At 46.8% G+C, this 24,985-nt stretch overlaps 1 protein-coding gene across 1 annotated transcript; it reads right to left on the minus strand.

Annotated features, from left to right (window-relative positions):
* Positions 1-771: 771 nt before the first annotated feature.
* On the minus strand, positions 772-24,339 carry ZBTB2 (zinc finger and BTB domain containing 2). Its single transcript, XM_045865749.3, is given in 4 exon segments — positions 772-3,106; positions 3,108-3,567; positions 8,928-9,112; positions 24,151-24,339. Coding segments are annotated over 3 exon segments (1,545 nt in total). The 5' UTR covers positions 9,101-9,112; positions 24,151-24,339; the 3' UTR covers positions 772-2,194.
* Positions 24,340-24,985: the final 646 nt, after the last annotated feature.

Genomic DNA, 24,985 nt, shown 5'->3' on the forward strand with positions numbered 1-24,985 from the left:
GTGATTAAACAGCCAGCGAGCATCCTAGGGTATGGAGGACTGGCAGGTCTGTCACAAGAGGAGGTAACCACAAGCTAACGGTAAGAGCCCCTGGACCACCCATAATGAGTAGCTGACCACACAGTTCCCGCCCTCCCCCCGCCACCAAATTGCGGCTGGCATCTTAGCCTCGCCCTCTCTCCTCACCCACCAGATCCCTCGTGATTCCCATGACTTTCTGCTCTTTAAGAGCCTCTGGCCGTGACCCAGGTCCCTTCATAGCTGCCGGGAGTGCTGTGGAGGGCAGCGGGGACATGCCTGGATTTCCCTTCCCCAGATACTCAGAGAAGTTAATTTGGCACAAGACTCTCATTTAAATTGGGAGATTCAGTGAATATAGTTTTACGAAAAAGATGAAATCGGTGGAAACCTCTCACTACTCAAGAGTCTAGGTTTATGTAGCACGACTTTGTGTCATTTTTAGGTAAACACCTTTTCTTCCTCGTAAAACAAAGTCGGGTAGGATGACCTCCCGATCTCTTCCTGGCCAAGCTTGGACTGTCCATAGCACCTTCCTACAGATTCCTCATTTGATTCCCCCAATCTGACGATCCAGCGGTACCGCGGTCTTCATGGTACAGATGTGAAAAATGCCACTCAAGTGAGGGGACCCGCCCACCCCAAGTTCTGCAGACAGAAGGAGGGGTACAGCAAGGAGATGCCTCCTCAGGCCACGTCCCCCTCCTGGCATCTTTTTGGGTAGACAGAGTAATACGCAGATACAATAAAACACCCATTTAATTAAATGTTTATTCAATGAAAGTATGTATAAAAACTTACAAATCTGAGAACTCAACTATACATGAAACAGGATGACGGGATATTCAGTTTTAAACATATACGTACAGCACAGCTAAGAACTGTTCTTCCCTTTTCCCTTCAGTCCTTATTTCTGGCTCTTGTTCTGTCCTGTCAGACTATTCTGTTACTGGCCCAAGGAAAGATTAATGGACACGTTTTACTGCTTTCAGGCCAATGGAGGAAAATTTCAGGTGTTTAAAGAAAGAAAAAAAAAAAGGTGGAGATGAAACATCAAAATCAAGTTTTTTCCCCAAACAGCAATTAGGTTTTTTTGTCCTGATTTTTCTCTGCCATTTTTGATGCTTCAATGAATGTTGCCAGTAAACTATCAGCATTAACGTTTAAAGTCATTAAAGTTACTACATGCTCTGCTCACAACCTCCCCTCTGAGATGCACCTTCCTGCATACGTACACTGATTTAAAGCAGCCAGCCGGTGCTAAAACAAATTTAACACTGGCAGCTGCTGGAATGGCATGTCGTTTTCTATTCAGAAAGACAATCTATAGGATAGTACTTTCAAATCTGATTTTGAAAACAACCAACAGATTTATCAGAAACTAAAACAGAGAATTTTGTTCTTGTTCAACTTTGAAAGAAGCCAGCAATTTGATAAGGCATGTGCGTTAATACACCTGTTAATCGCAAATATCCACACATTTTCTCTTACAAACACACAAACTCACAGCTTTGTCATGTTTTATCCAAAAATTAAGATTGCCATCACATTATTACTTTTTCTCTTTTGTGTTTTGTTCAAGTAGATTTCTTAACGAATGATTTTTCTTGACTGGACATAATCTCAAAGGACGCATTCTGAAATAAGACCTGGAGGATAAATACTAAGAACATTTGCTTGGGTTTCAAGTTTCCCCACACCTTCTAGATTTTGCATAGTACAGAGCCCAGCGGTATCTCTAAGAAGCATGCTGTCTTTTCTGCCATTTTCTGAGAAGGAAGACTTATTACCCAGGGAAAGTCATAATTTTAGCTTACCAAATCGCATTCTAGTTGTTTTGTTTTGTTTTGTTACATACCCTTCATTAGTTCCAAGTAGGCTTTTAAATAATCTAAAACGTCTCAAAATCTATTTGAGTTTATAAGTACTACTGACCATTATCTTTCCAATGTCCCCTGACTGGAAGTAAATATGTTCCAGGTTTGTAATGCACAAAGCCTTTGCGGAGGAAGGGCTGGGGACAGGGAGGGGGCGGGGGGGGACAGAGGGGCCGGGGACCTGTTTGTATCATGCCACGGAGAACTACAGTTCTGAATTGGGGGGGGGGGGGGGGGCGGAGAGCGAGATAGGAGACAGTCTCTGTAAAAATGACAGTGTTTAAAAAGGAAAGTCACATTCAGTCTAACAACACTGTTTCCTGTTCCTTTTTGATGGAAGCTAACACCGGGTGGTCAGGTTCCGTGACTTCGGAGTCCCCGCTGCCCAGGAGAATGGCCCGCCCCTCGTCCAGGGCGAAAACGTCCGAGTGCTGGTTTTGGCACGAATGTTTAACCACCTCATTGGGAGTCGAGAATGTTTTGTCACACAAGTTGCATTTGTAGGGTTTGTTGGTCTGGACCAACATGTTGTCCATCTGGCTGCCTTCCTCAAAGGTGCAGAGCTCCAGAGTCTGCTTGTCCACCATGGTGTAGGTGTCGATGCTCTGATTGAGGCACACGTGCCGCGCCGCCTGGTTGGCCCTGCAAAAGCTCTTGTCGCACGTGCTGCATTTGAAGGGCTTGCCCGTGTGGATGTACATGTGCTCCCGCCAGTGGCTCTTCTGGATGAACTTGCGGCCGCAGATGGTGCACTCGTACTTGCGCCGCTTGACCTCGCGCTCCTGGTCGGCCTGCTCCAGGTTGTCGATGTCCGCGATGTCGGAGGGCGGCGGCGTCTCCGAGTGCTGTCGCCCGTCGATGATGGGGGAGTCGGAGATGTGCGGCAGCTCGCTGTCGCTGACCATCCCGGCCTCGGGCACCTCCATGGCGTCCTTCCCCAGGTCGGCCGCGTTGCTACAGAGAGACAGGGGCGCCCGGCTCTCTCCCGGCTGGCCGGCCGTGAACGGGACCCCCGTGTGGATCTGCAGGTGTTCCCGCAAACTGCTCCGCAGCGTGAAGCGCCGGCCGCACAGGTGGCAGGCGTAGTACTTCGGGAAGCTCCCGTTCCTCTTCATGATGCTCGGCTTGACGTGGGCTATGGTGAGGGGTGCCGGCTGCTCGTCCGAGGAAGAGGCTTCCAGGTTGGTCTCCTCGCCGGGCGGAGGGGGGGGGCACGGGAGTGGAAACGAGTTCTGGAGACAGTGAGGTCTGCAGGGGGTCCGAGGGAGTCAGGTGCGTCCGAGTCACCTGGGCCAGGTTTGAAGTCAGCTGCGAGAGCTGGGAGGCCTCAGGCACCTGCTCCTGGCTCATCCTGGGCGGCTGTGGCCGGGGTTCCCGCCCGAGCTTCTCGGGGGCCGAGGCCAGCTTGGTGGCTTGCCTCAACTGGTGATCCGCAATCTGAATGCCATACAGGGAGGAGGCCAGGGGGAAGACTTGGTCGGGATGAGAAAAGGCTCCTTGGCTGGCCAGGCTGGCTTCCTGGATCAGTGGGTAGGCGTGCAGGAACTTGATCCCCTGCTCTAATCGAACAGGATCAATCAGCTGAGGTGCCATCTTGCCAGTGTACATCAAATGCAAGAGATAGCTGAAAATATCTGGCTGTATGTCAGTTGGTTTCAAACGGACACACTCACTGGAAGAAACAAGTGAACAATCTGTAAGTAAACGGCAACCCACGTCTCCGATGAGAACATGACCGCTGAAGAAAAAAACGGGCCACTTTTTAAAGGCAAATGAAACAAGAGCATTTCCTGTTTCTTACTGTTAGTGTTTCGTGAAATGGAACACTCAGGGGAGATAACTGGGAGCTATGTAATTTAACTGTATTAAGAACAGAGAGATACAATAAATATATTTTCAGGGACCGAGAAGGAAAAGGTTCATGTTAAGCAAATATGACATCTTAACTCCTAGACTCTTGCAGCAGTTTTCCTCCTCATAGTCTACGTGAAATTCTATCATCTTGTATTTTTAGATAGAACTGCACGAGTTCTATAAAAAGAATTCGGTGTTTTGTGCAGAGAATCTATTGCTTATCAGTCTGAAAGCGGCCGTGACCCAGTCATGGTTAAGAACCGTTGACCTGGCAGATCTTTGGCTAAAAGTCTATGATTTTCTATTGACCCAATGCCATCCGGAGCTCAGCAGGAGATCTTTTAAGGCAAATCAAACAATCTACCTGCTGAGAAAGCTTCTTCATTTGTAAAATGACACGGGGGTGGGGGGGGGGGTGGCTGGACTAGTATGAACAAGCGCTAAGAGCCGCAAGACAAAAGTGAGAGAAAAATAAAACCTAATTCTGTTGGTGCTCTGAACTCTCTGATCTATCTCCTGCAGGAAGGTATGGAGGAACATTCTAGCTCTAATGCAGTCAGATCACCTTCCCAGTATTGCTAGACTGCATTAAAAAGCGGTTCCAGGACAACTCCCTTCCTTACCAAATGTAAATACCACCACCATCAACAGAACTACAGCGGGCCTTTACAGCCATGAGCTCATTAAATTGCCATTAATTCTCATTTTACAGATGAGGGATTGAGGCTCAAAGAGATTCATGCCTTGCTCAGTATCAGAATTCGTAAGAGGGATTTAAATTCTCGCTCTCATTCCAAACCCATGACACCAAAATTGTTTAGAGCATGAAAATGATCCTGTGTAGTAGTTAAGGCAGATCTGGATTGTTCCCATTTGACAGATCTGGAAACTGAGATCCCCAAAAGTCAAGTGATTTATCTGAGGCACCTAAAGCAGCTGATTTTCTAACTTTTAGACGCTAGTGTCTGCCTCATTCCAGAAACATCATTCTGATCAAGCAGCTTTAATCAAGAAGTCCCAAAGAATTCTTCCTAAACCATCAACTAATGACAGAAATTCTAATGCATCATTAGAAAGCAATGATTGTATCTATATAGTATGAGTTATGTGCTATCGTCCACTGAGTGAATATATTCTACAGACAATGCAGTTTCAAAGACAGCTTCCTTGAATGCCTTTAGAATGTATAATCATTTTTTAAAATGGATCAGTTATTTAATTAGGTTCTTAGAATTTACAATCATTTTTGATTATACCACTTCTTACTATTACAACTTTTTGTCTCCTTTTGCTGTTTATCTTATCGATAAATATTTTCCGATATGCTAAAAAAGTTAACAGTATCCCTTGCTCTTCCAAATTTAACATTTTATTCTATTTTTTAAAAGAGTGACTTTAATAGCATTTGTGACAGAACAGATCTGACTAATTCCTGTCTTGCCATCAATGTGTGTATATTTCAAGATGACTGCATACAAATAATCATGTGAAAAATGTCTGCCTACGAAGTATGGAAGTCAAAGAATAAAGATTATGCATAAAAACGAGCAGCACTTTGATGGCAGAAAGAACAGAGCTTCTGTGACTCTATTTTTTAAAAAGACAGATCACTCATCTTCCTTTGGAATCTTTTTACAGTCCTCTCTTTATATTCCTTTAAAGAGGAATGCAGTTACAGGTGGTCTTCCCTTCAAGCACAGGGTGAGTGCCAATAATACTCTGTGTACACCAGAATGCATTTAAGGGGCTCTAGGGAAGTTCAATATTCAAAACCCTAGGGAAGTTCATTATTCAGGGATCATGTGTGGTGAAGAATACTTGAATCATGTAAACAATCACCTCCAAAACAGAGAACTGGGAAACCATAGGCCTTCAGAGATATGAAGTACTCCCAGGAGATCACAGGGCACCTTTGTTCTGCTGGGAGGGAATGTTCCTCTAGGCAGAAGGGACAGTGAGCCCCCCTCTGCCTCCCAGAAAGAGAAGAGAAGGGCCGAAAATCCCAAGGAGGGCTGTGTTTTTTAAGCATCTGTGAGCAGTGAGTACCAAGCAGGGCCCCTTCCCATCAAAATTTTGTTGTAAGTTTTATGATTTTCCCTCATTTGTTATTGTACAGGTTGTCCTCTGTCCCCTGCCAGTGATGGGTGGTGACTGAGCAGACAAGAACTCAGGTTTTAAAGAACTGTGTGCAATCTCCGAAGGCAAAGAATAAATGGGGCTGGGAGACTCCGCCAGGCTGGAGGGAGAAGGATTCCAAAGGGACCCACGGGGCTGGTGAGAAACCACCAGGGAAAGGGAGGCAGCAAGTCTCTCCGATTTAAGGCCAGCGCCTAGGGCCCTGGGAGGTTCCCAGAAACCAATTATCTTGATTTCTTGATTTTAATTTTTTTTTTCTTAAAGCGGAAGAACACATGCACCCATATACACATAGAAACACTTAAAAAAAAAAAAGCTATTTAAAAAAGTTCCTTAGGTCACATTCCAGCAATTTCCATCCTTGACTGCTTTCCCTCCCAGGCAGCTAGACCTCTCTGCTCACTATGGGCCGGACTTTGGTCATTTCCAAGTCCTTCTGGAAGGACATAGCTCTCCACGAGAAAATTACACCTGCATGCTTTGATTTGTAGGTGTCTGCTTGAGACAACACTTGTACAGGAAAAATACGGTTTCAGCACTGCCACAAGCCCTTCGTACAAACTTTTGCAGTAATTTGCAGGTTTGCTCTTTCCTTCGCTAGAATCTCAAAGTCAAAGAGTGGCTTAAAGAACTGGGGACATAATTAATTTTAAACAATGTTCGGCCTCATTCAGAAGGTTGTGCTGAGCCGAACCTGCCTCTCTGCAGTTTGGGGAGCTCTGTGTTTGCAGCCCTACAAGATTTAAAGCTTAACCACTTAGTGTGCGGTGCAGGAGACAGAGACATCTAGTGGTACTACAGGCAAAACACTCAAACCAAGTGTGAAAACACTGTATTCTCAGCCCACCTTTGGGGTCATCAGGTGGCAGTTCACAGTGCCTTGCAAAAAAGGCGCTGGCTCAAAAGCCTGCCTCTGGCCTTTGCCCCGGGTTTGCTTTGTCTCAAAGAGAAATGACGCGTGCTGCCTCCAGCCCAGTAACACTTGGGACTCCGATCTACACAGATAACCACGCGTCCTTTTTACAAAGGCATTTAACGGCTCTCCACTTAAGTTTCTTGCATCTATTTAAAATTCATTAAACTGTATTCTTTTACTCCTCAAAATGAAAATCTTCCCGCTTTCAAGACAAGTTAACTCATTGTGTTGAAACTTCTAAGTCAGTCTCTGACAATGAGGTAAAAGGGAACAGCCTTAGTGTCGCAAGACAAAGCAACCTCTGCTTGCCATTATTCCTCTTCTTCACCCATTCTGCTCCTCCAGACACTTAACAAGTGGCTTAAATTATGTACAAATACCTGACCTATACACTGGGGCGTCCACAAAGCTTGGTCCAACCCGGTCTCTGCCCTCAGGAAACTTACAAATGAGGAGGGGAGATAAGTCCGCCAAGAACAACACAGGGAAAATGTGCAGATCTTGCCGTGAAATGTGAGAGAGGAAGAGATGGCTTTGGATTACTGTGGGGAGGGGTCACGGAAGAGGTGACGGGGGAGCTGGGCTCAGGGGCTGGGCCGAGGGGGCGCGGTGGCCAAGCAGGGTGGAGGTCAGGCTGCCAGCCTGCGGGGCCTTGAAAGAGAAGTAGGAATCTGTGTGCTGTGTTGACATGCAATGGATATCCTCTAGGTTTCTGATCAAAGGAGTAACACCACAGAGTAGGTTTCTGATCAAAGGTATCCTACAATCAAAGCGCTGTTTAGGAATATTCATCTGACAGGAATGATTAGGAAATGGGAGGAAGTAAGAAGGGGAAGGAAAGGGCTAATGCAAAAGGGACTGTGAGAGAAACATGATTTGGGGACTGAGAGAATGGGGTTTTAGAGCGGTTTTAAGTGCAGGTTACTTGGAGATGAACAGGGAAGCGAGGGAAGGACCTGGGAAGGCCTAATTCCGCTTCAGACCCGCGGATACTCGACTCTACCCCTCGGGCAGCCAGCCTCGCAGCCTTGGGAAGCAGAGTCCTGGACACAGAGAAAGGTCAAGCTCAGAGCTGTAAACTTAGGGTTTCCAGTGGAGGCCAAATCCAGGAGAAACAAGCCCCCCTCAGAAGAGTGCACATGGAAAGAAGCACGGAAAGCTCAAGACCAAAACTCAGCAGACTCTCAGAAGGCTCCTGCGCCGAGGGCAGGAAAACAGGGAACGTTCTGCATCATCAAAGTGCAGACGACGGCCCTTAAAAAGAGGAAGCAAGCGGGAGCAAGTGCTGACAAGGACAAGGATGCCAGAGGCTGAGAAGAGCCGAGGTTTCGATGAAGAGGTGCCCTTTGAGAAGTGATTTCAGTGGAGATGGAGCACAGGCCACAGGGCCACCAGAGAGGCGAGGTCAGGGGGTGCGGTGCGGGGAGCTCCAGCAAGGCTGTGGCTCGCCCTCTGAACACCTTTTAGGTGAGACCGAGGAGAAGCTGGGGTAGACACCACCGTCAGGGTGGCAGGGGAGCATGGCTCCTTCAGCCTCGGGCGCTGGCCGGGGGTGGCGGCGGGGGGGGGCAGTGAAAAGTACAGAACAAGGAGTAAGAGGTCGGATCCACAGCCCGAGAGTTGGAGGAAGATCATTTCTTCTTAGACATCGAGGGTGCTTTTCTCCGAGATGGGACGGAAAGATCAAGCCAAGATACTGGGATTGAGATGTTTTAAGAGAGAAAAGAAGGAAACTGGGGAACTGATACCCTCAAGCTTCTCATTAGACCGACAGATAAGGATACAAATAGGGAAAGGAGTGCGGGGAGTCCGGGGGGCTGGGGCTGGAGGAGTGGGAGGAAGGGATTCAGGAGGCCACTGCCCATCCTGCTGTTGGGGGGGGACACCTAGCCAGGGTACTGGGCGTGGAGGGGCTGCTGGGGGCTCGAAGGTCCATGGAAGTAACCAAGATGGGCAAAGGGGGAGAGTGAGGTCACGAGGGAAAACTGGGAGCCCAGGGGCCTAGGATTCCAGGGAGAGGAGGGGAGCCCCACGGTCTGGATGGGCTAAGAGCGGGTTCGGAGGGGAAGAGGCCTGGGAAGTTCAGCGTCTACAGTCATTAGGTTATTATCAACCACGTTCGTTACCTGGTCTGATGGACAAACAACATCTTAAAGTAATTGGAGAATGAAGCAAGAACTGATTTGTGTGCCTTGAAGTACACATCGCCGATGGCAACCGTGCAGTCACACAGGAAACCAAACTCTCGCTGAGCGTTTAACTGTTGCAGGAGAATAAGTCCATGGTTGGCCAAATCCATTTTTTAAAAAATCTGCAAAGCAAACAATGTTTTTTTTAAGAAAGGTGATTCACAAGTAAGTACGTGTCCGTTACAGTCACGCATAGTAATGACCGCAGCTAACACGTCATGCCAACAACGTGACACCAATTCACTCATTCAACCTCCACAGCAGCCCTGTGAGTCTGCTGCTCTGTCTTCACTCCCGCTTCACGGATGATGGCATTTACCGTGGCCTCAGGGGGTGACACGGTCTGCCCAAGCTGACACAGATGGTGAGGGGACGCGCCGAGCCGTGGAATGAACTCGGCTGTCTGCGCTCCAGACAGCAAACGTCCCCAGAGCGGTTAATCTTTTAGATTAGGACTCCAAATGCAAATTCTAATGATGTAGCTATCAGAAGTCGTCAAATCTTCCATAGAGATCAGTAAATCAACGTGCTGGGGTGGGGCCACAGCAGGGCAGGGTGAAGGCAATTTTCCAGCTCCCGCTGTGTGGACAGGGCTCCCCTGGACACCTGCGCTCTCGGAGGAAGCAGGATGGTGCTCTTCTCCCTCTTTTGTGGACGAGGAAGTGGGCTTTGAGAGGTGTGAATAATGTGCCCAGGCCATCTAGCTCGAAGATAGGGGAGCCAAAATTTAAATTGGAATGTTCTGACTCCAAATTCTAAGGTCTTCATTCTCCCACTCTACCCTAGCCAACCACTCGGCCTGAATCATCCATATAGTAGGGGAACTACCTCTGAAGGAGACGTGCATCAAATCAGTAGACTGCTCCTTTCCCACAAAGAGCATTTATAACAGCCCACTACACACAGATCAGCATTATACTTAACAGTAGACTCAATGTTATCAAGAGCGAACGCTTTCTGAGATTGTGAACAAGGCAAGGAGGCCCACTCTCACTACTGAACATAGTACTGGAAGTTCAAGTTCGTGCAATAAAGCAAGAAAGGAAATAAAAGGCATAAAGACAGGAAAGAAAGAACTACAACTGTTGCTATTTCCAGATGACATGGTTGTTACCTAGAACATCCCAAGGAATCTACAAAAACTCCTAGAACTAACAAATGAGTTTGGCAACACCACAGGGAGGCTCTAAGATAAACATGTAAAAGTCAATTTCAATTCTGTATACTAACTTTGAACTTGTGGACACTGAAATTAGAAATATAATACTTACAATCACTCAAAATACTGAAATACATTATATGTTGTCAATCTAACAAAACATGTATAGGACTTGTATGTTGAAGACTAAAACGCGGAAGAAAGAAATCAAAGAATATCTAAAGAAATGGAAAGATATATTGTATTTATGGTTAGGAAAATTCAACATAGTAAAAACATAAATTTTTCCCAAGTCAATATATAGGTTTGACAAAATTCTTATCAAAATTCTCGCAAGATTTTTTTGTAGATATAGACAGGACTATCCTAAAATGTATAATGTAAAGCCAAAGAAACCAGAATAGCTAAAATAATTTTTAAAAAGAATATTAAAGTGGGACAAATCAGTCTGATTTCAAGATGCATCAAATAGGTACAGTATTCAAGACAGCGTGGTCTTGTCAAAGGGATAAACATACAGACCAATGATACAGCTTGAGAACCCAGAAGTAGACCCACATAAATATGCGTAATTAATGGTCAACAAAGGCACAAAAGCAATTCAGTGGAGGAAGAACAATCTTTTCAACAAATGGTGCTAGATCAACCGTCCTCCCATTAGGCAAAAAACAACAAAAAAAAGCACTTCACCAAAGTTTCATACCTTATATAAGAATTAATTCAAAATGAATCATAGACTCAAAGGTAAACACCAAACTATAACTTCTGGGGGAAAAGTGGGAGAAAAATCTTAGGGATCTAGGGTTAGATACAGAGCTTTTATACTGAACATCAAAAGTATAATCCATAAAGGAGAAACTGGTAAGTTGGATTTCATCAAAATTAAAAATTTTTGTTCTGTGAAAGAGCCTGTTAAGAGGATCAAAAGAGGGCGCCTGGGTGGCTCAGTTGGTTAAGCGACTGCCTTCGGCTCAGGTCATGATCCTGGAGTCCCGGGATCGAGTCCCGCATCGGGCTCCCTGCTCGGCAGGGAGTCTGCTTCTCCCTCTGACCCTCCTCCCTCTCATGCTCTCTGTCTCTCATTCTGTCTCAAATAAATAAATAAATAAAATCTTAAAAAAAAAAAAAAAAAAGAGGATGAAAAGATAAGCTAAAGACCAGGAGAAAATATTTGGAAACCTTTGCAAACCTTTGACAGAGGACAGGTAAACAGGATATATAAAGAATTCTCAAAATCCAACAGGGAAAAAAAAATATAATTAGACAATAGGCAATGGACTTGAAGATACATTTCACCACAAAGGCTATGCAGATGGTGAATAAAGACTTGGAAAGAACTTCAACCTCGTTGGCGGCTGGGGAAAAGCAAATTAAAACCACACCGAGATTTCATTATATACCTATCAAGATGACCAAAGTAAAAAATAACGGCAACACCAGATGCTAGCAAGGATGCCAACGAACTAGACTGCTCAAACACGGCTGTGGAAAAGGTAAAGTGGTGCAGCCACTCTGGAAAACAGCAGTTTCTTAAAAAACTCCATATGCAACTACCATATCATCCAGCAACAGGGATCATGGACATTCATCCCAGAGAATGAAAACTTACGTTCACACTGAAACCTATGTGTGGACATCCCCAGCAGCTTTATTCCTACGAGTCAAAGACTAGAAACAACCCAGATGTCCTTCAGGGAGTGAACAGTTAAGTGGTGTAGGATGCCCACACCACAGGAAACCACACAGCCAGTAAGGAGAAATGAACTCCTGATACATGTACACAGCAAGGTGGGTGTTTTCTGCGGAGTGAAAAAAGCCAATCCCCAAAGGTCACATACTGTAGGACTCCTCGGCTATAACATTCTCGAAAATCATAGGAGCAGAGAAAGGATTAGTAATAGAGGGTGAGGGGAGCAGGAGGGAAATGGGTTTGGCTACAGAAGGGCAACACGAGGGATCCTTGTGATAGGAACGTTCTGTAGCTCAACTGTATCAGCGGCTGCACCCTGGTTGTGGTGTGGAACTACAGTTTAGCAAGAAGTTTCCATCAGAGGAAACTCGGTAAAGGGCTTTATGGGATCTCTATTATTTCTTGCAACTGCATGTATATTTATAGTTATCTCAAAATAAAAAGTAAAAAAAGACAATCCCACCACACATCAACTAAATAGCCAGATTTAAAAAGAAATGGGTAACTATGATGATTAACTGCAGAACTGGGAAAGCTACTGTGGAGAATGCATTATCGATAAGCTTTAAAAAAACAAAACAAAACAGAACAGACCCGTGGCAATTCTTACTCAGCTGGCACTGAACTCCCCACTCTCCTTTCTGTTCTAGGTATGATCTGGCAGATTCAGAATTAACAAGTGTGACCTAAAAGAAAAGAATGAAATGGAGTAATACTTTGAGAGACCAATCAAGTCACAAAGCAAGGATGGAGGAGGTCCAGTCTCACGTTTTCTATCAAGAGCTATCCCCTTCTACAGGGAAGCGTAACATCCTCTGAGAGCACCCTGCTATGCGCTGCTTTTTCCTGCGCTGTCTCTGAGCAGGTTCCCCATGTGCTTAGGCAGCTCCGGGTGTCACTTCACTGACAGCAGCTTCAAGTATGATAACACATTACCATTTATTCCTTGATGACAATGACAAGAGTGGCTATTATTTATGGAGTGTTTACCACTGACCGTTCATTTCCGTATGTTATTCATTTACCTGCACACTAAATTATCTGAGGTACTGCTATGCAGATTTTATAAACGAGGAAACAGGCTGAGAGGTCAGCTAGTTTGCCCATGAGGATAGAATCAGTAAGCGCAAGAAGTGAGATTTAAACAGGGTTGTTTGATTTGTTGGAACGTGCTATGCGCGAGTGTATTTAAAATCAAATCTGAAACATTATTTTTATTGCTGCTTTTAAGCATATATATTTGTGATAAGACATTCAACGATCACGGACACACAATCGTGAACTGTCTATCCATCCTCCCCCCCAACCCCCCCACCCCCCCGCCCGCCGGTTTCTCCACACTCTGCCAGCACTGGGTATTACCACTTCTTAAAGGAATCTTTGCCAAATCCATTCTCATTTTCTTACCTTCTAAGGGTTTAATGATGAGAGGAAGTATATTTTTATGTTTATTGATCATTTACATTTCCTCTTGTATCTCTTCATGAGCTCTGCCCGGTTTTCTATCAGGTTGTCTTTTTCCTATCGATCTGTAAAACCCTTTGTATATAATAAACATGAGCCCTTTAATCACAAAAGTCGCTAACGTTTTTTGCGCTTTCTTTTGATTTTGTTTTATAGAGATTTTTGACATATAATTTTATGTTGTAATGTCATCAAACTTATCAGTATTTTGTAGGATTTTGAAGTTTTTGTTCTTACAGTGAAAACCCTCCTTCGCTATAGCAAAAGGTAGAGCTGCTTCTCATTCCATAAACAGATTAAGGTAAGTATTTTTTTGCAGCCCATAAGAATGGAGCCATGAAAAAAACTGAAATGTTTCTTTTTTTAAGGGGGTCTACCAGTTAGTCTAGAATCTTGATTTAGAGATTTCCTATTTGATCTAGGATAGGAAACAAACTGAACATGTCTTTCACATAGAGAGGGAAGAACACAGGTACAGGAGTCTCAAGGATGTGAAAAAAGCCAAATGAGAGGAGGAAACATGGAAAGAACGAGTCTTATGTTCAAAATTCACGCAAGGAAGACACACAGGGAAGACAAAACTCTGCACAGATAAATTCTTAAAAATCTTACTTTGGACACCCAAAAAACCTTTCTCAGGGAGAAAAATCAGAACAACCCTCCCCCCGCCCCAGAGTCTGTCACATGTGAATGAGTCCGAGAAAATGGGGTGGGGGAGTCCCCAGCCTGGATTCCACGAGAAGGGCATCTCAGGCAGTGCCCCCCACCCCTGCCCAGCTGACAGCACCCCATTTTCCTAAATCTTCTTTCCTCATCACGGCCCCTCAGAGCTGTTTCCACTCAGCGTGTGCTGAAAAGGCTGAGGCCGCAGCATCTTCATGGGGGGCTCTGCTCGAGGCCACCCCCCTTTGTGGAAATGGAGGTCTGCTCTTTGCTTCCTGCCTCCATCCACAGCTCACAAGCCGCACCTCTCCCGCCCCTGTGCACTGAGATGGCTCAGGAAGGTCACCGAGGACCTCTGCTCCCCAGCCGCCCAGACTGCGCTTGCTCGGAACTCTCTGCGGCATTTAATGCCCTTCCTCCTGCTCCATAAACACTACCTCAGGCTCCGAGGCCGCTGTGCTCTGGTTTTCTCTCACCTCTGGCCGTTCTATTTTGATCCCCGCCAGGGATTCCTCTTTTGCTGATGTTCCCCTGCCTTTGGCCCACAGCCTACTTCTCATTCTGAGGACTCTCTGTGGGGTCCAGTCCACTCCCACTGGGCCACCCCACAGACCCCTCAGCTCAGAACAGGAAAAACAACTCAAATCCCCCTTCCCCTCACCCCCATTTCCTCCAAAGGACACTAAACGCCACGGACACAAACCCCTTCCTTCCGCACCCCCAGCTGAGTGCATGGCACCACCATCCATCTCCTGACCAACCCAGGAATCTCAATTCCTCCTTTCAGGGCCCCACTTCCCTCATTCTTCAGTCAGTCACTCATGGCCCACCAACGTCAACTCCTTATCCCAGCGCCACACCTGAGCTGTGCCTCCCTACTCATCTCTCCAGTTTTCGGCTCTAGCTCTTGACTCCATCCACACGAAACAGCCAGAATGATCTTTCCAAAGGGCAAATCTGGTGTTACGATCCTGCTTAAAATCCTCCTGTGATTCCCTACTTCCTTTAGTATGAAACCCAAATTTTTCAGCACAGTTTACCCGGTCCTGCATGGCCCAATCCCTGCCTAACTCTGCACAACATGCTCTCATGCTGAATGAAACTAATGGTTTGAGACTTTTGGATTTCACAGACCTACTAAAAACCAACCAACCAACCTTGAAACTAGGGGTCCAAAAGGATAGCAGTCCCTCTTTATTTTTCAACAGAAGACATAAAATATTCACATACCCAGTAGGGATGGGGACTTCTGAATGTAAATGGACAGAAAGGACATAAGTTCAGAATATTTTTCTAAAGGAAAGACTGTTGGCACTATATTCATTATATGGAAGAAAAATTTCCAAATACAAAAAAAAAATTACAACATAAAATTTTACTTTATGACATTAAGTTGTGCCTAATTGTTTTCTTGATATAAGATTATCCATTTGATGATCTTCACAAAGTGATTAAGTAACCAACTTGTTCTGAAATCCAGGCATCACCAAAAACCCAGTTTCATCTGAGTATGTTGATGACAATGGAGACAAAATGATGTTATTTCACTCACTTTGGAAATGCCGGATGAACTGAGATAAGCTGAAGGAGGGCATTTTTCTTTATAACTAGAAGGTCCTGAAGCCCAGGCCATTCTTGGGCTCCTAGCCGTCCGCAACACTCACTGCTCAGAGGCTGCACTCTCAAAGCTGAGCCCAGCACCCGATTTCTACTCCCACTGTCAGGAGTGGGGGCCTGTTTGAATGGGGCCTTAGAACCTCTATGCCGGACCTTCAAACATGCCACTCCCAGAGGGACCCACCACTTAACTGCCTCCCCTTTTCCTCCAGCCCGAGCCCTAACTTGTCCTCTGCAGATTAGGAGGCTCTCCTGGTCTCTGGAGCATCTGTGAACACTCCAGTTTACCTGTGTCTGTCTGATGCTTCCAGAAAGCCAGCCCTGAGTCTTATTTATCATTTATTACTTTATTTTACACCAAGCATATTGTCTGGTGTTCAATATTTGTTAAAAAAATTAAAAACTCTATGTTCAGAGAGAAGAATGTTGAGTTCTTGGTCCCTGACTAGCTGGGTGATGTGGGGTAAGAGTTCAATTTCTATTTATCCTAGATTAACCTAAAAAATTCACCTCAGTTTAAAGGGAGCTATATTTTGGAAGAAGTTTTTGATTTTTAAATGTCACCATGTTTCTTCATGCTAACTTCATTAAGTTTTGAATAGTGCTTTATATTTTACAGTAACTCTTTATACTCATTTAATCCTCAATAATACCATGGTATATCATTTTGTCACTCTTTAATATTAATTATAATATTAATAACCACAGCATTAATAATAAATGACCACTTATTATGTGCCAAGGACCAACTGTGCTCTTTCCAGAAGAAATCTACTAGACTTAGGAAGTTAAGTAACTTGCCCACATGTAGTCCAGCGCTTAAGAAGTCGACCTGGGAAGTAGTCAGGCATTTGTTGAGAGCTTTCCGAGGTGCCAGGCACAGTGTTTACAATGGTATGCAGAGTACAGAGTTCAAGGGTAGAATCACACAAGCACACAAATTTATAATGTGAAGAAAAATACAAGGAACTATGAGGTCATGAAACTAGGGTCTAATTTTGGGGTTGGAGGTCAAGGAAGGCTTTTGTGAGAAAATGCCAGTTAAGCAGATATTTGAAGAATGAGAAGAGTGAACTGGGCAAAGATGGAGTATTTCAGGCTGCGGGGACAGCATCTGCAAAGGCCCTAAGATAGGCAGGAGCAATACGCCGCTGAGGAACTGGGAGAAGGTCCATGTGACTGAAGGTCAAAGAGCTGGAAAAGAATGAGGCGAGGCGAAGGTGGAGACTCAGGTCTTCTTAAGGATTTTGGTCCATATCTGAAAAACAACGGGAGCCACCAGAGGGGATTTTGCAGGGTGAGCGATAAGATGGCTGCACTGCAGAGCTAACCAAATTTGACCGGGGAGTGAAGAGGCAGGTGACGGCAGACCTGCCGAAGTGGTGAGAGGGGCGACCTTTCTGGGGTCTAGAAGAGAGATGACAAGAGTGGGTGGTGGCTATCGCGACAGAGCGAGAGGGATGGGATCTGAAAGGTAGTTAGAAGATAAAAACTCAACAGAGCTGGGTGGTGAATTAGATGGAGGAGGGTGGGGGAAATCAGTGTGTCCAAGATAACTCCTACTAGATTTCTCGTTTGTTTAACTAGAAAGATCATGGGGATTCCCGCCAAGAGAGGGAACACAGGCAAAAAGCCAGCTTGGTGGGGAAGATCAGGAGGTTATGTTCGGACATGCTGGGACAGGGATACTTTTGAGAAACCAAGTAAAGGTGTGCAGTACCGTGGTTATATTGGTCTGGAGCTCCTGAGTCCCCACTGGGATTTATGTCAGAGAGTCTTGGGAGAAGCCTGGTGTATCTGACTCCAACCTGAAATCACTACATGATAGTTCAGAGAGGTTACAACTGTAAACAGGAGTCAATTGAACTCTGGTCTTCTGGGTGTAAATTTCACACACTTCCCTCTGCACTACCTGGCTCCATAGATCAGTCCCCAGAGTTCTAGTAATCCGAGTCACGGAGGGCTGACATGAAATCTTGACAAGAAACGGAAGACCTATATAAAGCCCCCAACCATTTAAAACTACAAATGGGACGTTAAAAAAACCCCAAAAGCGGGGCGCCTGGGTGGCTCAGTCGTTAAGCGTCTGCCTTCGGCTCAGGTCATGATTCCAGGTCCTGGGATCGAGCCCCGCATTGGGCTCCCTGCTCAGCGGGAAGCCTGCTTCTCCCTCTCCCACTCCCCCTGCTTGTACTCCCTCTCTCGCTGTGTCTCTCTCTGTCAAATAAATAAATAAAATCTTTAAAAACAAAACAAAACAAAACCCCAAAAAGCTAAACTAAATTAAAAAAAAATCATTTGTCTTGCAGCGCCTGGGTGGCTCAGTTGTTAGGCCTTTAGCTCAGGTCATGATCCCGGGTCCTGGGATTGAGCCCCGAATCGGGCTCCCTGCTCCGCGGGAAGCCTGCTGCTCCCTCTCCCACTCCCCCTGCTTGTGTTCCCTCTCTCGCTGTGTCTCTGTCTGTCAAATAAATAAATAAATAATCTTTAAAAAAAAATCATTTGTCACTCTTAAATCAGAATAGTAAGCAGAAAGGAACTGAAGGAAAATAGAGATGGGAGAGGGGAAGTCTTTTTTTTTTTTCCTTAAGATTTTATTTTTAAGTAATCTCTATACGCAACATGGGGCTAGAACTCACACCCCAGAGATCAAGAGTTGCATGCTCTATGGAATGAACCGGCCAGGCATCCTGAGAGGAGGCAATTCTTAGAAGTGGGTTTTCTTTTTTTTTTTTTAAAGATTTTATTTATTTATTTGACAGAGAGAGACACAGCGAGAGAGGGAACACAAGCAGGGGCAGTGGGAGAGGGAGAAGCAGGCTTCCCGCCGAGCAGGGAGCCCGATGCGGGGCTCAAGCCCAGGACCTGGGATCATGACCTGAGCCGAAGGCAGACGCTTAACGACTGAGCCACCCAGGCGCCCCAAAAGTGGGTTTTCATAGAATGCCTTCTTTATGCATGTATGTGCGTACAAAGTTTTGTTTTTTTTAACCTAAGCAAATTCAGAGACCGTGGGAGACATGTTGAAATACGTAAAAAACACTTTTCGGAGCTAAATGTAAATGACCGTTTGGATTATTTAATGCTTCACCACTGTTTCCCACACTGATAAAGCGGTAGTGCCTAGATGGCAAGAGGTCACAGCACAGGTGGCACTGATCCTTTTTTTTTTTTTTTTTTAAGATTTTATTTATTTATTTGAGAGAGAGAGAATGAGAGAGAACACCTGAGAGGGGATAGGGTCAGAGGACGAAGCAGACTCCCCGCCGAGCAGGGAGCCCGATGCGGGACTCGATCCCGGGACTCCAGGATCATGACCTGAGCTGAAGGCAGTCGCTTAACCAATAGAGCCACCCAGGCACCCGGTGGCGCTGATCCTTATGTGTAAGTTACTCATCTTTTGGACGTGCAGTTGAATGGGACATATATATATATATAATCACATTATATTTTGACAATCCAACTTCCTCCTACATTTTCAGTATAAGAAGGGGAGACCAAAACAGCTTTTGGGAATTGATGACTCACTTTTTAAAGATAATAGCTCTCCTAAGATACCAAATACCACTTAGACGACCCATTTCTAGGGCACTAAAAGGGTCCTCTAAGGTCCTTAATTTTATTTAAGTGAAGCATAAATGAATACTGTAATGCACAGTACACATCAGTAACAGAAAAAGCACTACCCACAAGTAAGATTGATTCTTTCAAGTAGTTCAGACCACTTACCAGGATGAAAAAAAGTGCTTTTTCAATTAGTATTATTAATAATTAATATTTAGGGCCTATAAAGTAAACCTGAATGAGGCTGGTCATTTGAATTTTAATGTTTTTAAATTGTATCTCAAAGCTAGGATATGTGTCTTAATTAGTTGTGGTGACAGGTTGGTGTATTGTTCTTAACATTAGTCAATCCTTTTCCATAGTAATTAGAAAAAGGTGGGACATAAACTAATCAACAGCACATATTTTGACTTTGAAAACCATTGGATTTGTAAGAGATTGTCTTTTCAATTACAGACTGCTGATGTTAACTTTGGAATTATTTTTTAATTTCTAAGTGAAGGTCAGAAGGAGGCAGTTCCGGGACAGTTTGTGTCAAGGAGAACCAAGTCAGAGATTTATGGCTAATGGAGTTGATATTAAAGTGATAATTCTAAAGGCATTATGCTATAATCAACTTTAAGGAAAGCTACATATGATCACACAGCAAAATTTAAAACCTAATCTAATTTGCTATTTTTACAAATCTCTTTAATAGAAGACAATGGGGGGGCGCCTGGGTGGCTCAGTTGGTTAAGCGACTGCCTTCAGCTCAGGTCATGATCCTGGAGTCCCGGGATCGAGTCCCGCATCGGGCTCCCTGCTCGGCAGGGAGTCTGCTTCTCCCGCTGACCCTCTCCCTCTCATGTGCTCTGTCTCATTCTCTCTTTCTCAAATAAATAAATAAAATCTTAAAAAAAAAAAAAAGAAGACAATGGGATTCTGCATTTATTCCTCCATTTACTTTGTTGTGATAACTGTTTTGGTTGAGTATTGAAGAAAATCTAACCTCACCCACATATGTAGTTGGAGAAATATATTAATAGCTTTTCCAGGTAATTGTGGATATTCTTTGATAATAGATCAAAACTTGACAAGTCGTAGTTTCTTAAAGGTTAGCAGTATGATCTAAAAGTACATAACGAATGAAATTTTCCTACTCTCTTACAGTAAAATTCATTGCTCTATCTTGCACTTTGAAAGGATCTTTTACCCATGCATGGTTTTTTTGAACATCACCCATTGGTCACTGGAAAATGTCAGCTCAGTGAGCTATGCAGCAGATCTTTCCAATGTTGACACATTCTGTCAACAGCTAAGAAGTTCAATAACATCTTACCATTATTATGAAAATTGTTTTGACCTCATGGAACCCTGAAGGGGTCCTGGAGACTCAGAAGAGTGTGTAGACCACACTTAAGACAACCCCTGTTCAGAATCACTTTGGGGCTCAGAGAATTTAAGCAGATAGGCGTGATGTAGAACACAAATACACTTTGAAACTGTTCTCAGATGATTCTGATAGTTCATCCTTGCTTGATGCAGAACTTAGGTGGGCACACAATTTAAAGGGACTGTACCTCTGTAAAAAAGAGCTGTTTTGTAAGTACTCAGGTACCTAAAAATGCTTTACAAATTCCTGTCTTTGCACACTGAGCTTTCTTGAAGTGAGAGAGTCATATGATGCGTACCTCCTCATTCATGTGAACTGGGAATTATGTATTTGAGCATAAATAAAGCCTCTAACTTGGCCTTATAACATAGAAAAAAATGGTCCTAAACGGTCTTGGACTGCCAACTCCTGGTAAGTACTCTATGGCTACTGACTTCATCCTGTATTGGCATATTAGCACTGTAAAACACTGACTCTTACTATTGACTCACAGTAATATTTTAATTATTTAAGTTTAATTTGCTAATAAAATTATAACGGGCATAAAAAAGGTTTAGAAAATGTTCTAATGCTTAGAATGTTTACAGTTTATTTTTTTCAGGAAAATAAAAATTCTCAATTCCCTTTTAGGTTTTTAGTCATGCTTTGCAACCATAAGGAAGTAGGAAAAGTAATAAATTCCCATTTTGGCCATGTGCCTTCTGAAATTTATGGTAGTCTCCAGCAGACCAGCAGTTCTTCTTTCACCGTGGCAGGCTGGAACCACACCACTTGCTCAACATTTCAAAGTTACTTCAGGAAAAGGTCAGTGGGTCTAGGGATGAAGCACCAAGACAGTTAAGAAGAGATGGCAGAAGAGTCTCCAACTCCAGAGCCATTCCCAAGCCAATGCCACATATCAGCCTTGAAGGCTTCCTTCACTTTCTACCTCCATGTCAGGAATTCTCAAGCCAGAGAAAGCATATCCCCGTACACAGGACATGCAGTGTTTACAAGGAGCACCTTCTTTGAGGGTTAAGGTGAATAAAATTTTATATTTTATATAATTTTTATATTACAAAAGCGCAGATCTTTGAGGACAGTGCAAAGTTCATATTAATCATTATGATAAAAAAGAAAATGTCACTGTGGCAACTTTTATTCTGTGGCCTAAAACATGCCTCGGGTTTACTCTGCTGCTGGATTATTTCAGTGGAAGTTTGCAGAGCACCACTTAGTTACACCCTCTTTGAGAGAAGCTTTAAAACTGGCAAGTGGCTGGACTATACATTACAACAAAGCTTCAAGGGTGGTTTATCTGCCACCCTTTAAAGGATTCCTCAACTACTATCTGTGGCAGGCACTACCACCGGTGTTAAGTTGTACCTTGAGATCTTACCGTGGTGTCAATAACAGGTCAATTCTTTGGCTAGAAAATAAACTTCTATAAACCACCAATTTATTGAGAAATGCCCAGGTTAAAGGAATGTGGAACTTTTTTCTTAAAAATTACCTTTCAACAGTTTGAAAACACCCTGGATATACACCAAGGTTATTTAAAATGCAAAATAAAATCTACTTTAACAGTTAATGTTGGTTTGTAATAAATCACAGAAATGAGCATTTAAAATGTCTTAATTCTGATTTTCTATTAAAGTTTCAGGCCTCTCCAACTAAAATGCTAGTGCAGGGTTCCGTCAGGGTCTACATGGAGGTCTGTCCTAAAAAGGACAGGGCAGCCCATTTAAAGGAACCCTGAGCACCCCTAAGTTCTGTGTGAGCCAGTAATTCTGACCTTTTTTATGCTGTATTTTACTGAAACAATTACCTATGAGAATGAATAGAACTGAGACTCATACACTAAGTGGGCCCATTGTATTTGATGAAGAGCAAATGAACAGTGCAGCCGGTGGCGGGGCGGGGGGGTGGGGTGGGGAATTAATTCCCTAAGGCATCATTAGTTCAGCAGTTGGAAGTTCGTGCAGTAAATGGCTTAGGCCTTTTCACCCTGCCCGTTCTCTTGCCTGCTCAGCTACCCTTGCTTTCTTATCGCCCCCCCTTCACTACCAGCTAAATGCGACAAAAACCTTGCTTCCTAAGCACCTCTGTATTATCAGATCTCTTTGCAGCCTGTTTAAATATCGATGGTTTGGGGGTTCCGTTTCAACGGAAAAACGCCCTGGGCCCGGGAAGCAGCCTCCGCGCCCCCAGCCTCCCCTTCTCGGAGCCCTCCGGGGTGTGAGGGCCGCGCCGGCCTGGGGTGCGGCACGGACGCCGGCCCACGCCCCACCGCAAAGCAGCCAGAAACCACAGCGCAGCTCCGAGCTAAGCTCGGCCTCCGCGGAGGCGCAGATCGGCAGCGGAGCGGAAGCCGAAGGCTGCCGGCCCAGCGTGCCCACACCCGCGGCCCGGGCCGCAGCGGTCCACCCGGGCGGCGCCCAGGGAGGCCTACATCCCTCCTCCGCCCGCAGGCAAGCGGCCCAACGCCCGCCCTGTCCTGCCTCGCCCCGCCCCGTCCCGGGGGGCGGGGGCCCGGCCGGGGGCGTGGCCGGCCAGACCGGCAGGGGCCCGGCGGGCCGGGGCTCCGCGCATCCCGGCCCCGCCCCCATCCCCGAGGGGCTGGGAGGAGGAGGGGGGGCGACGCACTCCGGCCGCGCCGCACGCTCTCCGCTTCCCTCAGTCCCGCGTGCGCGCGCGCGCTCGCCCCAAGTCCCGCGGAGTTTAACACAATGCCGACGCCTACGCCGTGCGCAACGCCCCGGCTGGCGCAACAGCTCCGGCGCCGGGGGCGGGGGGTGGTCAGACAGGGCGAGGGGAAGAGCGCGCGCGAGAGCCGAAGACAGCGCGAGACCCGAGGAGGCCGGAAGCGCGCGTGCGCGCCCCCGCCCGCGAGCGGGGAGGCGGAGCCGCAGCAGTAGCGGCAGCAGCTGTAGGAGCCGCTGCAGCTGGGAGAAGCGCCAGAGAGGCCGGGCCTGCTCCGGTCGGACCGGATCCCTCCCCTCCCCCTCCCTCTCCGCTCCCCTCCCCCAAACCCACTTCCGCAGCTCGCGGCCTTGCCGCCGAAGAAGCAGCAGCGGCAGCAGCAGGAGGCGGCGAGGCGTCGGAAGGATTACGCACCTGACGGGCCTGCCTCTCAGGGCTCCAGCGCGGGACGCTCACCGGCCGCCGCTGCTCGGGACGCACTTCGCGGTGGCGGCGAGAAGGGAGGGACCGGCAACGGGGAACGGAACGCGAATCGCCCCCCTCCCCTTCCTCCCTCCCTCCCTCCGATCCGCCGCCCGCCCTCTCGGCTTCCGTCCCCTCCCCCTCCCGCAAAGCCCCGGATGGAGCCGCCGCCGACTCGCCGCCGCCTGGCTCCGGGGGATGGTTTTGTCAGGCGGCCAGAGCCCCGGCGCCAGGCGCAGCCGCCACCACCCCCGCGGGGCGCCCCTGCCCTCGCTTCCCAGAACTGGGTCCCCGTGTGGTCCGGGCCCTCGCCTGCCTTCACCCGGAGCCCCGGGACGGGGGTCATTCGTCGTCTTTGTTGCCACCGTTGGTGCCGGAACCGTTTGCGAGCTCCGGTGGCCCCCGCCCCCCCTCCGCCTTCCCGGAGCCTGGGCTGGGGGCGGCACGTGGGCACCGGCCCCGGGAGGTGGAGGCGTTGCGCGCTTACCTGTCGCCGGTGCTGCTGCGGCGGGGGGTGTGGAGGAGGCACCGCTGGGCAGCCTTGGCCGTGCTCTCCCCGCCGCCGCCGCCTCTGCCTCTCGCTGCTGCTGCTGCTGCTGCTGCCGCCGCGGTCGGTGTCTCCGGCGCGGCGGCGGCGGCGGCGGCGGGGCTTTTCCTGTCCGGTTACGTTAAGGTCACATGACCGAGAGAGCGGAGCGACTAGTGCAAAGAGGCTGAGAGCGGCTCCCGCCGGGGGGGAGAGGCGGCGAGAGAGCAGTGGCGGCAAGAGCCCCCTCCGCCCCCCCAGCCGCCTCCCCTCCCCCCGCCCGCCTCCGCCTCCTGCTGCTCTGCCGCCGCCGCCGCCGCCGCCTGCAGCACTAACTACACTGCCGCTCCCACCCAGGCTCCGCGCTGCTCCAGCCAAACTTCTGCAAACCATGTGCAGCCGAGGCGAGGAAACTTCTCTCCACCTACTGGGGCTGGAGGCTTGAGTCACAAGCCCCACGTTTACATAAAGTGTTTAGGTAGGACAATCCTGGAGATGCTCGGGGAAGGGATGCAGAACGGCTCGGGTCCTACTGCAAGCTTCTGCTTGACATCCCTTGGCCATTGCCTTTGTCCCTTTATTTCCCGTGTGTCACGAGTTTTCATCCTAAGACTTGAAATAAGTGGACTTGAGAGCTAGGGAGAAACTTGTAAGTCACTAATATACTTTTCTGTCACCAGTGGAATTGAAAAGTCATACCGAAGTCGGTATGTCAGTTTGTGCTGTGTGTGAAGAGGTACACGTGCTGCCTTACAGACTAGTTGAGTGTGATGTCAGACGTTGGTTAGGATGGAAT

Source organism: Mirounga angustirostris, unplaced genomic scaffold, assembly GCF_029215605.1.
Source record: "Mirounga angustirostris isolate CCGP_5_RB_7025 unplaced genomic scaffold, mMirAng1.0.hap1 SCAF_8, whole genome shotgun sequence".
Classification (NCBI taxonomy): Eukaryota; Metazoa; Chordata; class Mammalia; order Carnivora; family Phocidae; genus Mirounga; species Mirounga angustirostris.